A 14075-nucleotide genomic window follows, 5' to 3' on the forward strand; every position below is an offset into this window, starting at 1 on the left:
ATGTGACTAACCTACAATCTGATCACACGGATAACTGAGCAGCAGATTATGTGCAGAACAGAAAAAGGTCTGAGAACTGTAAGAACTCTTTGAGACACATTTATGTGGAATATTTGCCCAGGATTCTGGGAAATGTTGCTCAACTGGATCCCGATGTGAACTTCAATCTAGAAAAACACAGCTGTCCCACAGGTGGAGCTTTAACCTTTTGGACCCTAAGCCTTTTTTTAGGCCTTTTCTCGAAAATTGTAACCCATACAAAAGAGACTACAATTCTGTAACTACAAGGTCTATTTTAAAAATGTTGATGCTTGAACAACACTAGGGATTGTGAGATTTGATGAGATGAGTAAATATTGTGTATATGTTACTGGTTAATAGTAGCTGAAGACTGAACACAGCAAACAGGGAAAATTCCCAAGTTCGTCTGAAGAAAAAGCACTGTAATTTATTAAATAAGGCCCTGGCTAGCCTAAAAACATTCCCAATTCATAGCACAAAGGGTGCAGGAACCTCACAAAAAGATTTGGTGTAAATAAAGTGAAGCAAACCCCAATTATAGGTGTTTATCTAAAAAAAAAACATGCGAAATTCTCATTTTATATAATTTATAATTATATATTTCACTTTATTTGTCACTCATATTGTACAATCTATCCTAACAGAGCTGTTTGGCATCATTTTGGCATAATTCTGACCCATTTTGACCCATTTTGACCCATTTTGACCCATTTTGACGTGTCATATCTCTCCTGGATGTCTCTGTCTGTTTGTCTGGAGCCCTTGCTCAGCCTGTGGTTGGTGGATCTTGTCATGTGACATCTCATTAGATCCAGGTGCTCAAAACGAACACACTCGTGTGTTTCATGAAGTGATTGACAGAAGTTTGAGCCAATAAAACTCCAAAACCGTGCAGCGGTCAGCCCCCAAGCCCCAAGCCCCTGTATGATTCGCCGCCGGCATTCTGACCACCATTTTGGCTCAGATGAATGGAGAAACTCCATTTTAAGTTCCAGACGTACCTACTGAGCAGACGAACACATTACTAATAAGGAATAATTGCGGATTTCACCGTTTTGGCCCTCAAAACCGTCTCAAGGTATGATACAGTTATAATATTTTCGCAGTGTGGGAGTTGTGCTTTCTGTGGCTTGTTGGCTGTAACTCCTGAACGCTTTGACGGAGAGTAATTTGGAAGCTACCGTTGAACTCTGTGTGGAATGCTAATGTTGTTAGCGGTGTGATTTGCCGGGTAAGATGCTATGCCCGAGATTCACGAAGCATTCTCTGAGTTGTTGTCTTGCCGGCTGTGGCGATATTGTGGCGAATCTTCTTAGTTAGTTAGTAGAATAGTTTATAATGGTGTTTGTAGTGTGTAAAATGGTTAACGTGATTACATTAAGGAGACTTTTTTCGATAAAAAAAAAAAAAAAAAAATGTAATTTCTTTTTTTAATGTCTTTAAGAACTTTAATTTCTACGACGCTCTCTTCGATTAAAAATCTCGTAAACCCCAAATGGGTTTCGCTCGGGTCCAAGAGGTTAAAAACCTGATTTTACACCTTAACATGGTTCAAATGAACATTTATTTAGACAAGAATCCGTTAAGAAAAGTGAGGTTTTTACATCCTTTTCTCCGTCACTTCAATAATATCTGATTTCTTTAACAATGAAGTCTCACATCACAACAGGTTTTAGACAACTAAACTACTTAGTTAGGTTGAGACAACTAAACTACTTAGTTAGGTTGAGACAACTAAACAACTTAGTTAGGTTGAGACAACTAAACAACTTAGTTAGGTTGAGACAACTAAACTACTTAGTTAGGTTTAGACAACTAAACAACTTAGTTAGGTTGAGACAACAAAACCAGTTATTACGTTATTACTGTTAAGAAGCTGCAACCAGAGAATGTTTGTTATGTTTGGCCTGATAAATGAATTAGTCCTTTGTCGATTTATTGATTAGTTTCCAATATTTTAGATATTGTGGCTGAGGCAGGAATGATGGGAAAAAATTGTCAACACACATTTGTGTAAATGTGTGTGTGTGAGTGTGTGTGTCCTAACCTGCAGCACAGAGTGTCCCTGTGGACTGTTCTCGGGCAGCTCGGCCTCGTAGTGGCTCCTCTCAAACTTGGGAGCGTTGTCGTTCTGGTCGGTGACGGTGACCCTCAGCAGCGCACTGCTCGCCCTCGCCGGCTTCCCGCCGTCTACCACCCGGACGTTCAGGTCGTACGAGTCTTTCCTCTCGCGGTCCAGGTTTCCCATGACGACCAGCTGGGGCAGCTTCTCGTCCGAGTCCACAGCGACCTGAAGGCCGAAGAGCCGGTCGGCGTCCGGCCCCCGCGGTCAGCGAGTACTCATCCACGCCGTTGGCACCGGAGTCCTTGTCGGTGGCCATTGGGATGGAGAACAGCGCGCCGACGTGAGTGTTCTCGGGGATGGACAGCGTGAGGATGGGCGAGGTGAACTGCGGCGTGTTGTCGTTGATGTCCAGCACCTCGATGCGGCCCTCGATCAGCCGCGGTCCCGAGCCGAGGCCGTTCACCATGTCGGTGATCGACACCTCGAACTCCAGGAAGCACTCGTCGCCCTCGAAAAGGTTGCGGCAGTCCTTCAGTGTCTCGCGGTCCACAGGGATCTCCGTGGTGTAGATGTCGCCAGTCTTGCCGTCCACGCGCAGGTACGGCGAGCCCACCTCCAGCTTGTACAGGTGGCCCGTGTCGGGCAGGCCCTGGTCTGCCGCCAGGCTGCCGATCAGCGTGTTGGGCGGCTGCTCCTCAGGGACCCGGTACAGGATGTCGGAAGGCGCGGCACCGCCGCAGGAAACCTGAAGGACGACCACCAGATAGAGCAGGAACGCCCGACTCAGCGCCGCCATGTCTCCGCCCGACAAAAGAGACCTGAGGAAACAGATCAGAGTTCTTTCTTACAGGTGTTTGTATCTTGTTTCTTATTAATGCTTATTCTGTTCTGCACAACTATTGAGACGTCCACACAGAAACTGTAAAGGAACAAAAGCACTAAATCTGTCTGTTTGAGTTTATAGAGGTTAGATCTACTTCCTGTTTACACCCGCATGCCCAGTAAACAGTCACGTGATATTGAAATGTCGATGTCCTCTAACAGATAATATTATAAAGTGGGCGTCTGTCTCACGGTCACCACCTGAAGCTTGAAGACGTGTCCGTGCATCGTCACCTCTTTAAGAACAGCGAGTCTACACGGAGCACGGTCCTAAAGAGAACTACCATTCAGCAGAAATCATCCATTTGACCACATGAACTGATCCCTCTGATTCTACATATAATCATGTAATAAACATGTGTGAAGATGTCTATGTATGAGGACACGTTCTGCTCTTTAATGTGTGTTGGTAGCCCTTATATACACCTATAGTATATACTTATACTTATATACTTATATACTCCTACAGTATATACTTATACTTATATACACCAATGCTTTCCTTTATCTAAGCCAGAAGACTCCATTGACAAAAACTCAATTTAACGTTTATAACGTCACCAACACTCACTCCAACATGGATGAGCATGCTGGGGAGGAGACAGGAAGTCGTCCTCCTCTCTCTCTCTCTCTCCTCCTCTCTCTCTCTCTCTCTCCTCCTCTCTCTCTCTCCTCTCTCTCTCCTCCTCTCTCTCTCTTTCTCCTCTCTCTCTCTCCTCCTCTGCTCCTCCTCTGCTCCTCCTGTTCTCAGGTAGAATGTGTGTCATGGTGGTAAAAGAAATGTTGACTGGCCTGAAGAGCTTTCCCTGAAGGAGTGTTAAATGGTCTGTTTGCATTGACTGTGGTATGAAACCCACAATCATGAGGCTGACTTCAGTGTTTCATAGGAGCTCAACGAGGAAGTACTGTAGTATCGATTGAGACTCTTTATTTAAACATGTAACGGGTTACATGTTTAAATAAAGTCATGTTTGTTAACATGTCTGCTGTTAACATGACTTTATTTGAACATTGAAGCCGTTCAACAGGAGAAACTTCCTCCATTCAGACGACGACAACAGCAGCAAATGTTTGTCGCTGCTTCTGTCCAGTTGTTCAAGTGCTGCTCGGCTCCCTGCTGTGACTCACACACACACACACACACACACACACACACACACACACCTAATTACCCTGCATGAATGTGAATGGGGGGGGTGTCGCTGTGTTTACAAGTGTGAATGTGAATACCTCTGTGTGTGTGTGTTTCTTTTCTCACATTTTTCACAGAGCTGCCAAATACCCACAAACCACTGACCTCTGACCCCCCCCCCCCCCCCCCCCCCCCCGCCATTTCACACGTCACCGTGGAAACGGAGTTGAAAACAACTGTTTACTGGAAACAGACCAGAGTCACACTGAATATAAACTATAAATATACACATCAAATACATTATACTTATATACTAAATAAAAGAAATATATATACATATATATGTATTTAGTATATTTCATACATGCATGGTTTTAGACAGTTACACTCAGCCTGAACGGTAGAAAGTGAATAAAGCGGTGTGAGTTTGTACTGATGACTCTATTTAACGTGTGTGACGTGTTTTAAACAGAACTCGGTTCTGTAGCATGAAGCTAGCTGAATACATTAGAATATAAACATTCAGCAGAAACACTACGGACGTTAACACAAGCAGCTCACCATCACAGGAACATATAGTTCAACTCTAATTCATATCGTTAAAAACAATCAGCAGCTCGTTAACACAGGAAATACAATAGTTCAACACCACAGTGGGACCAGTTCATGGTAAACATGTTTACGGTAATAAACTGTAACAGGAGGAATCAGAGGAGAACGCTCCCGGGTCAGGAGGAGCAAAAAGACTTCACATGTTAGTTCACATGTGTGTGTGTGTGTGTGTGTGTGTGTGTCGTCTCCTCCGGGACGGTCCGGGTTAAACAGAGATCGTCCAGCTCGTCCTGTTTCCCACAGTCTGAGAGTTTCTCACCAGCCAGCCACTGTGTGTGTGTGTGTGTGTTAATGTGTGTGTGTGTGTGTGACAGTAACATTTCCATGTGTAAAGAGCATTAAGTGTGTGTTGTCTGTACATTACAATGCAGCTCAATGCCCCCCCACTGTGTGTGTGTTTGCAGCTGAGAACCTCACCTCAGAGGTTTAAATACCAACTTTAAAAATACAAAGGGAATATCTATTTCCAAGTCACATGTTTTCTACACAGAAATATAAATATAATAAAGTTGTAGGGTCAATAGACCACACTAGTGACCTGTAGACTACACTACCGACCTGTAGACTACACTACCGACCTGTAGACTACACTACCGACCTGTAGATTACACTACCTACCTGTAGATTACACTACCTACCTGTAGATTACACTACCGACCTGTAGACTACACTACCGACCTGTAGACTACACTACCTACCTGTAGACTACACTACCGACCTGTAGACTACACTACCGACCTGTAGACTACACTACCTACCTGTAGACTACACTACCGACCTGTAGACTACACTACCGACCTGTAGACTACACTACCTACCTGTAGACTACACTACCGACCTGTAGACTACACTACCGACCTGTAGATTACACTACCGACCTGTAGACTACACTACCGACCTGTAGACTACACTACCTACCTGTAGACTACACTACCGACCTGTAGACTACACTACCGACCTGTAGACTACACTACCTACCTGTAGACTACACTACCGACCTGTAGACTACACTACCGACCTGTAGACTACACTACCGACCTGTAGACTACACTACCTACCTGTAGACTACACTACCGACCTGTAGACTACACTACCTACCTGTAGACTACACTACCTACCTGTAGACTACACTACCTACCTGTAGATTACACTACCGACCTGTAGACTACACTACCGACCTGTAGACTACACTAGTGACCTGTAGACTACACTACCGACCTGTAGACTACACTACCGACCTGTAGACTACACTAGTGACCTGTAGACTACACTACCGACCTGTAGATTACACTACCGACCTGTAGACTACACTACCGACCTGTAGACTACACTACCGACCTGTAGACTACACTACCGACCTGTAGACTACACTACCGACCTGTAGACTACACTACCGACCTGTAGACTACACTACCGACCTGACTGTACTGGTTAGCCGGTTCAGCTTTGAGGATTCCATCCCATGAGCTGGTTTACTTCCTGGTACTCCCTTGTGAACTGCAGTACTTGACCCCATGCTGAATCAATGGGCGTTAACCAGTAAGGTCATCTCCATAACAAAGCCCATTGGTTACTCCCCCCCCACCATTCAGGAGGAACTGGTTCTACTACAATCCCAAAAGCAGAGATGTGTTTTTTAGATTTCTTAGTTTACAGCTGATGTGACACGACTACTAAAGTGAAATAAAAACCCCATGAAGGCTTCGTATCCCACATCAATACCAAAGAACAAAAAGAGTTAACATCAAAGGTCTGCTCGCATAGTTCCAGACTACAATGTAGCAGATGTAGGACTTTTCTTTAGACGGGAAGATGTTTGAAGTTCTAGTTCTTAATGTAAAGCACTTAAAATGTTTATCCATTCACAACCTTACTTCATAGCATCACAACAGTCTGCTACTGTTTAAGTCAACTTTTTACTTGGTGAAAATCTATTTAATGACATAAAACCAAATATAAAAAGTCGTAGTCTAATCCCCGGCATCAGTTTTAATTGCAGTGATGTCGTTCTATAATTACACAGCGACATCATCGGACCAATTACAAACCATTAAAATATGACAACTATTTAAAATCTGGAAACAAAACCAGCCGCAGCAAGAAGCCAAACTGGAAACCAGTTCTGAAGAAAAGAAGTTTCTGTCTGTCTCACAGGTGTGTGTTTCCTCTACCTGTGTGTGTGTGTATGCTACACAAACCAGATCTGGCTTGAATTAAATATCACACACACTGGAAATCAAAAGATGCTTTGAAGGTTTCAGATCTCAGGACAGGATGTTCATGGTCGAGGTGAGCTCTCTGTGGACGGTCTAGTGTGTGTGTGTGTGTGTGTGGGGTCCCCCCGCCCAGCACAAAAGGGGATTACTCTAATGACTCCATTCACTACCATTGTTTGATCCAGATTAGCACACACACACACACACACACACACACACACACACACACACACACACACACACACACACACACACACACACACACACACACACCCTATTCAGATGCAGCAGCCAACTGTTGCCAGTGTGTGTGTGTGTGTGTGTGTGTGTGTGTTGTGTGTGTGAGAAGAGCTAAAACTTACATTTCACTTTGTTTAACTTTTTGATGTAAAATGATGAAATTAAATAAATGAGCAATTTGATGGCATTTAGTTGAACGCAACAATAACAATAATAATAACAGTAATAATAACAGTAATAATAACAGTAATAATAACAATAAGTCGGTCCCCTCGTCTCATTTTTAAATGTTGTCTATGCTTCGACAAAGTTTTATGAGCTGAAATACACGCAGTCAAAGATGTCAAACAACGTCAATAAAGTCTCATAAAGTGGTATTTAATACCCACTAATAGATAAAACACACCTGGCTCTCAGAAAGGTGATTCTTCAACACTTAGATAAAGTATAAATGTTTCCTTTGTAGAAAGAACAACCAATAAAAAGGCTAAATGTGACACAGAAACACTACTGTAGATGTCATAATGACATAATAATCTTTATGAACGTCAGTTAGCTAACAGTCACATTGTAATGTAATGAAGATATTAGTGCTGATTGCATTTAAATACGTGCAAATAGAAGAGAGAAACTGGGACCATGTTTGTGTGGCGGCAGAACAAGGTCCACAACCTTAAAGAGGTATAAAAACGTTACTAACAAGTAGATATCATGTGTAAAATGATACAAACACGGAGTTTCTGCATCAACACAAGCTACAAACATCCTCTAAAAACTAGCTTCTGAGAGTTAGCAGCCTTTGTATAGCAACTTACGCTAACGTTTATCGTTAACCATCAGAGTGTAAATAAAGTTTTATCGTTAACCATCAGCGTGTAAATAAAGTTTTGTGTTTCTAGTCTCTGATCTCTGATAATGTTACATTGTAAACAATCAATCAGTATTTAGACCAACAGGAGGAGAGCTAGTAACGTTAGCAGCACCGTTAACGGCTAACCAACGGAGGTTCACTTCAGTGACATCATGATGCCTTCAGGCTCTGCTCAGTGAACATGAGTACTGACTGAAGGTACATTATAACGTTATCATGATGTGTTCACATGTAATCTGTAAAATGTAGTTTTGGTGATAAACATGAATAAATCCAGTAGTTTGATGGAGATGTTTGCACATGAATATGAAATAGATATTAGAGATGAATTATGAGCTGTTGAACTTCTAACACGAGCTCTAAGCTCATTATTATACATCAGTAAAGATAATGACTATAAAAATTCAATCTTTTATTTCCTTAATTAATAAAAAAAAAAAAAAAAAATTACTAAAACAAAGTAAAATGATGAAATGTAGTATTTTTGATAATAAATATTCAGTATCCTTGTAGACCAGCTGCTACAACACAACAATAATGTATCTTTATCAGTTAATACGGATCATTGTGATCAATAATTGATTTTAATTTAAATGATCAGAGATCTAAAAGGTACGTTTGCAGCTTTTTCACCGCTAACGATCACTAAAGTGTCTTCAACCAACGACGACATTAAACACATCTCACCTCACTCATCACACACCTGATGTAATAAACACACCTGTAACAAACACACCTGTAATAAACACACCTGTAATAAACACACCTGTAATAATCACACCTGTAACAAACACACCTGTAATAAACACACCTGTAATACCTCGTGTGTCACCGCTGACGAGTGCGTCCACACCTTGTGTAACTAGTCTGTAAGCGGGAAAAAGAACGAAAGCCTTGAACGCACCGCCCGACTTCTCATGACGATCACTTTTGGGTCGGACAGGAAACAGATTTCTGTGAGCTGACTCACTGGTGTCTGTTTCATGACTGGTTTCTGTGCTTTGTGTCTCCTTCCTGTTGTCGTGCTCAGAGGCACTGTGGCAGGGATCAAACGTGACCTCACTGCTGACAGGAAGTGCAGTCTAACCCCCTGACCCCCCCCCCCCCCACAGCAGCAGAAGGGGATTATGGGAGATGAACAGCCGGCTGAAGTAAAGATGAGGATGTTTAATCCACTGCAACATATTTACTCCACATGTCAGACTTCATGAGGACGAACTACAAACTGAACACCTGAACGCATCTCCACCTGCGAGGTGTTTAGTAGAAACCTGTTACACACATAAATAATGTACATTTATTCAGATTTAACTCTTAATTTGAACCTTTTTACAGTTGAAGAAAGAACAAACGTCAAAAGCATTTTAAAAAGTACGTTTGAAACAGTCAACGTTAGTGGAAATTAAATAGGTAACAATAACTACAGACAATTAAATTACACACAAATATAATCATATTTAGACAAGAATACTCATTTAAAACATAAATATGCTGACCGTTGACGTACATTAAAAGCTGAAACAATGTTTGATGGCTTATTATCTATTTAGTTTTCTCATATAAAACATAGTTATTCAATAATATGTAACTTAACTTTGGTTATAATGTTACATAAAAATTCATGCCAATAAAGTTTATTTTAATTTGACAGTAAATGAAGCAGCGTTATCAATGTTAAACGCATCTTTGATTGTTTAAAGTAAATAATTAATCTTTAACATTCGAGCTATCAAAAAACAACAACTTATTATTTGCATAAATCTGCAAATTCACTAAAAGTCAGACGGTAAAATTGTTGCAGTCGTTGTATCAGATACAACTCAGAGTACAATTCTACTACAGAAATAAAGTACACAACAACTCCTACTTCTACTACCGTAACCTATGACTAAATAATCACATACTACATGTTTAACAGACTCGTTTCTATAAGACAAACCAATAGTGTGATGTAATGTAATACAAAGTGCTTCTGGAGGAGCTTTACTGCAGGAAACAACCGCATGAGTCCGTCTGAGCTCACGGTGAAGGCTAGGATTCCCTCTCACGGTTTATTTATTACCTTTATGTGTTTTTAATCAAAGCGACCAGGAAGATGACTGCGGCTTCATGTGAGCGACGTCGGATGTAACAGCTGAAAAAACTAAAATAATGTATATTTCTTCGGATTTTAACTCCTAATTTTTGACTTTTTTATTCTCCTCAGACCCAAAGAGACAAAAATAAAAAGGTTTTTACTGCTTTTACTTTTAGGGTCTGGAGACAAAAAGGTGAAATGACGGAGTGTAAACTGGTGTTTAAGGTCACCTATACTGACCGTACTGACTGTACTGACCGTAGTACTAAACGTTCTGACCGCACTGAACCTACTGAAACTACTGAACCTACTGAAACTACTGAACCTACTGAACCTACTGAACCTACTGAACCTACTGAAACTACTGAACCTACTGAAACTACTGAACCTACTGAAACTACTGAACCTACTGAAACTACTGAACGTACTGAAACTACTGAACCTACTGAAACTACTGAACCTACTGAAACTACTGAACCTACTGAAACTACTGAAATTACTGAACCTACTGAAAATACTGAACCTACTGAACGTACTGAACCTACTGAAACTACTGAAACTACTGAAACTACTGAACGTACTGAACCTACTGAAACTACTGAACCTACTGAACCTACTGAACCTACTGAAACTACTGAACGTACTGAACCTACTGAACCTACTGACCGTACTGAACCTACTGAACGTACTGAACCTACTGACCGTACTGAACCTACTGAACGTACTGGTGACCAAAATCTGTGGAACTGAACCAAACTAACAGACACAAACAGAAGAATGACACTAAAAATGTAATTCGTCGATTGAAGTTTCTTAAAAATCAACGTTTGTTTGAGAATATTTGTGAAGATGTTAAAGATGTGACAATTAACAACCTGGCGTGAAAACTCTGTCATCGGAAAGCGTGGAGCCGAGACGTGAATGTGTGTGTATAGTGTGTGTGCTTCCATTTCACACACCAAACCCCCGTTTCCACTCTCATTTTAATGACAGGCATTAACCACACGGCTCGCTCAGATCTCCAATTTTTACGCAGAAATGTGCAGAACGGACTCTGTTCAACCTCCTCTTTCTTTCTTTTTTTGGTCATTGCATCCTCTTCCTCTCCCCCGCTGAATAATCCTCCCCCCTTTACCCCCTCCCACAGAGCAGTGAACGGCCGTCGAACGTTTGTTAAATTCCAGTCGAAAGAAAATTAAATTGGACCTCTAAAATTAGAGGAGGCAGGGAGGGAATCCTGGGTATCAAACCTCCGACCTCCGAAGCTCGGGTGACACCAAGGGAGAGTTTCTCCCCCTCATATGCTGCAGAATAAAACCAGAATATATATATTGTACAGTGGCAGGAAAACAGAAGCTGAAGTCAGAGACTTTCATTTGCATTTCTGCACCAACATAGGAGGTGTGTACACTCCGGTCACTCCGGTTTACCTCCGACTGAGACGGGTTTCAGTGTCTTTATGTCACAACAAATGATCAGTGGGTAAAGACTAAGGGACGGGGTCAAAGGTCAAGTGGAGGACCAAGCCCCCCCCATGAAACATCTCCTCTACAAGAGGATGTTTTTTCCAGGAAAAATGACCCACGGATACACTGCTACAGCTCACTAGAAAAGAAGACGCAGTTTGCATGTAAATACCCAACTCTCCCCCCCCCCACACTCTCCCTCTTTCTCTCCCCCACACTCCGCCCTCTCTCTCTCTAACATGTAGAGCAGGTCGAACGCCCTCCCTCCCCTCTCTCTCTGGAGGACTGGAGGAACTGGACGGACTGGATTCCCCAGTGATGATGCATGCTTGGCTTGCACGCCGATGGTGGTATTGGTGGTGGTGGTAGTATTGGTGGTGGTGTTATTAGTGGTATTGGTGGTAGGAGTGCTATTAGTGGTGGTGGTGTTATTAGTGGTATTGGTGGTGGGGGTGTTATTAGTGGTGGTGGGGTTGGTATTAGTGGTGGTGGTGTTGGTATTAGTGGTGGTGGTGTTATTAGTGGTGGTGGTATTGGTGGTGGTATTAGTGGTGGTCGTGTTGGTGGTATTTGTGGTGTTGGTGGTATTTGTGGTGTTGGTGGTATTAGTGGTGTTGGTGGTATTAGTGGTGTTGGTGGTATTTGTGGTGTTGGTGGTATTTGTGGTGGTGGTGTACGTTCACTGTCACCTTTTAAAGATCACACTGAAACTCCACCTCTACCTTTATTTGAGCTACAACCACAAATACTGGTGTTAAACACGGTGGTTTTTAAATATATATATATATATATATATATATATATATATATATATAGGTATATGTATATATGTATATATATATATATATAGGTATATGTATATATTTATATATGTGTATATATATATATATAGGTATATGTGTATATATATATATATATACATATATACCTATATATATATGTATATATACACATATACCTATATATATGTGTGACCGGGTTTTGATGAGCGTGTGAATGTGACTGGTTGTATTGTTGCTTTAAGCTGGACCCAGCGGGTCCCTGAAGGCAGCTTAGCTCTAAACATTTAGCAGTAAGAAGATTATTTACTGTCCTTTTTATATTCTTGTGTAGAAGTCTTTTAACGCCTCCGATGGAGACATCATGATCCAACAGAAGCAGCTCCTAAATGCACTATATAGGAGCTGCACTGTTACACCATTACTGTACTCACATCTTTATTATTTTTATGCAGTTTCAGAGAGGTTATAAAACTAGAAATGACCAACAGGAAGCTGTGTTTAATGACTGATCGACATGGATCGATACGGATCAATACCACTATAGCGTAATGTGGGTGAAACACCCATTACACGCTGAATATGAACATGCAATCGATTTATTTTGCACCAACAAGTGTTGCAGCTCGGTCTGTGTGCATGCAGCTGTTCATCCTGCATCATTATGTGTGTTTTTAATGAAAATAAAATAAAGTGATATATTCTATCTATGTCGTTGGTAAAAGCACCTGCAGCCCCTTTATATTGATATAGATGAAAACATGTAAATGAATCAGAGATGTTTATGTAAAAGATCTAGATACTGTGAGGACCGGGTTCCTACCTGGACCTGGTGAGAGCCGCGCGGTTCCCCGGCTCTGAGCGCTCCAACCTCGGCTACAGACTCCGCTCCTCCTCGGTACTTAAGATGGAGAGCCGGAGACGACGGGAAAAAAAGAAAATACCTAAAATTAACAATCCACAACGCCGGGAGAAAAAAAAACCCACCGTAAAAAACAAATCAAACAATCCAGTCGGAACCGTTACCACCGAGCGGTTTGTACCGGCAGCAGCAACAGCATCCTCCGGTAGTGGTGGTGGTATACGCGGAGCACCGGGACAGGAGGGGAGAGAGAGAGAGAGAAAAAAAACCAAACCGGTTAAAAACCCGACTAAAAAGCAAATAAACACAAGGTCCGGTAGGTCCGTGGAGAGTTAACCGTCCTGTTTAAGTTTCCAGACCCGACGCGCGGTCACTGCTCTGCGGCTACAAAAACTCTGCCTGTCCGCCTCCTCCCGGTTCCAGCACGCACGGAGCAGGTCGCGCGGCTACACTGTGTGTGATGAGAAAGTGGAGTGATTCCAAACGACTGCGCTCGCGCTTCTCTCTCTCTCTCTCTCTCTCTCTCGCTCCCCCCCTCCCCCCTATACACTCTCTATACACTACATCAGGAGGGGGCGGGGCTTCCACCCCGACAACTAACTCTAACGCGGATTTCCCAACATTTTCTGACATTTATTTTAACAGATATGGCGATTTCTCCCGGATGCCATTTTTTGAATGGAGCTCATGTGTTTTTTTGTTACCGGTTAAACTGTTACTGTATGCAGCAGCTCGGGAGTCACAGGTCCGAGTCTCCCATTAAGCTGAAATTAAAATGTAAAAAATGAGTGTAACTGCAGTTAAAACACACTGAATCTGTATCCCGCCCGTTACTCTCTGATTCAAAATGGT

General features: G+C 42.1%; 1 protein-coding gene across 1 annotated transcript in view; it reads right to left on the minus strand.

The window, feature by feature from the left end:
- The window catches only part of LOC306702216 (protocadherin-1-like), a 20596-nt gene extending 6931 nt beyond the window's left edge, over positions 1-13665 (minus strand). Inside the window, 3 exon segments of the mRNA XM_079167774.1 lie at positions 2069-2338; positions 2340-2904; positions 13185-13665. Of these exon segments, the coding sequence (XP_079023900.1) occupies positions 2069-2338; positions 2340-2882 (813 nt within the window). The 5' untranslated portion in view covers positions 2883-2904; positions 13185-13665.
- Positions 13666-14075: the final 410 nt, after the last annotated feature.

Source organism: Pholis gunnellus, assembly GCF_910591455.1.
Source record: "Pholis gunnellus genome assembly, chromosome: 10".
NCBI lineage: Eukaryota > Metazoa > Chordata > Actinopteri > Perciformes > Pholidae > Pholis > Pholis gunnellus.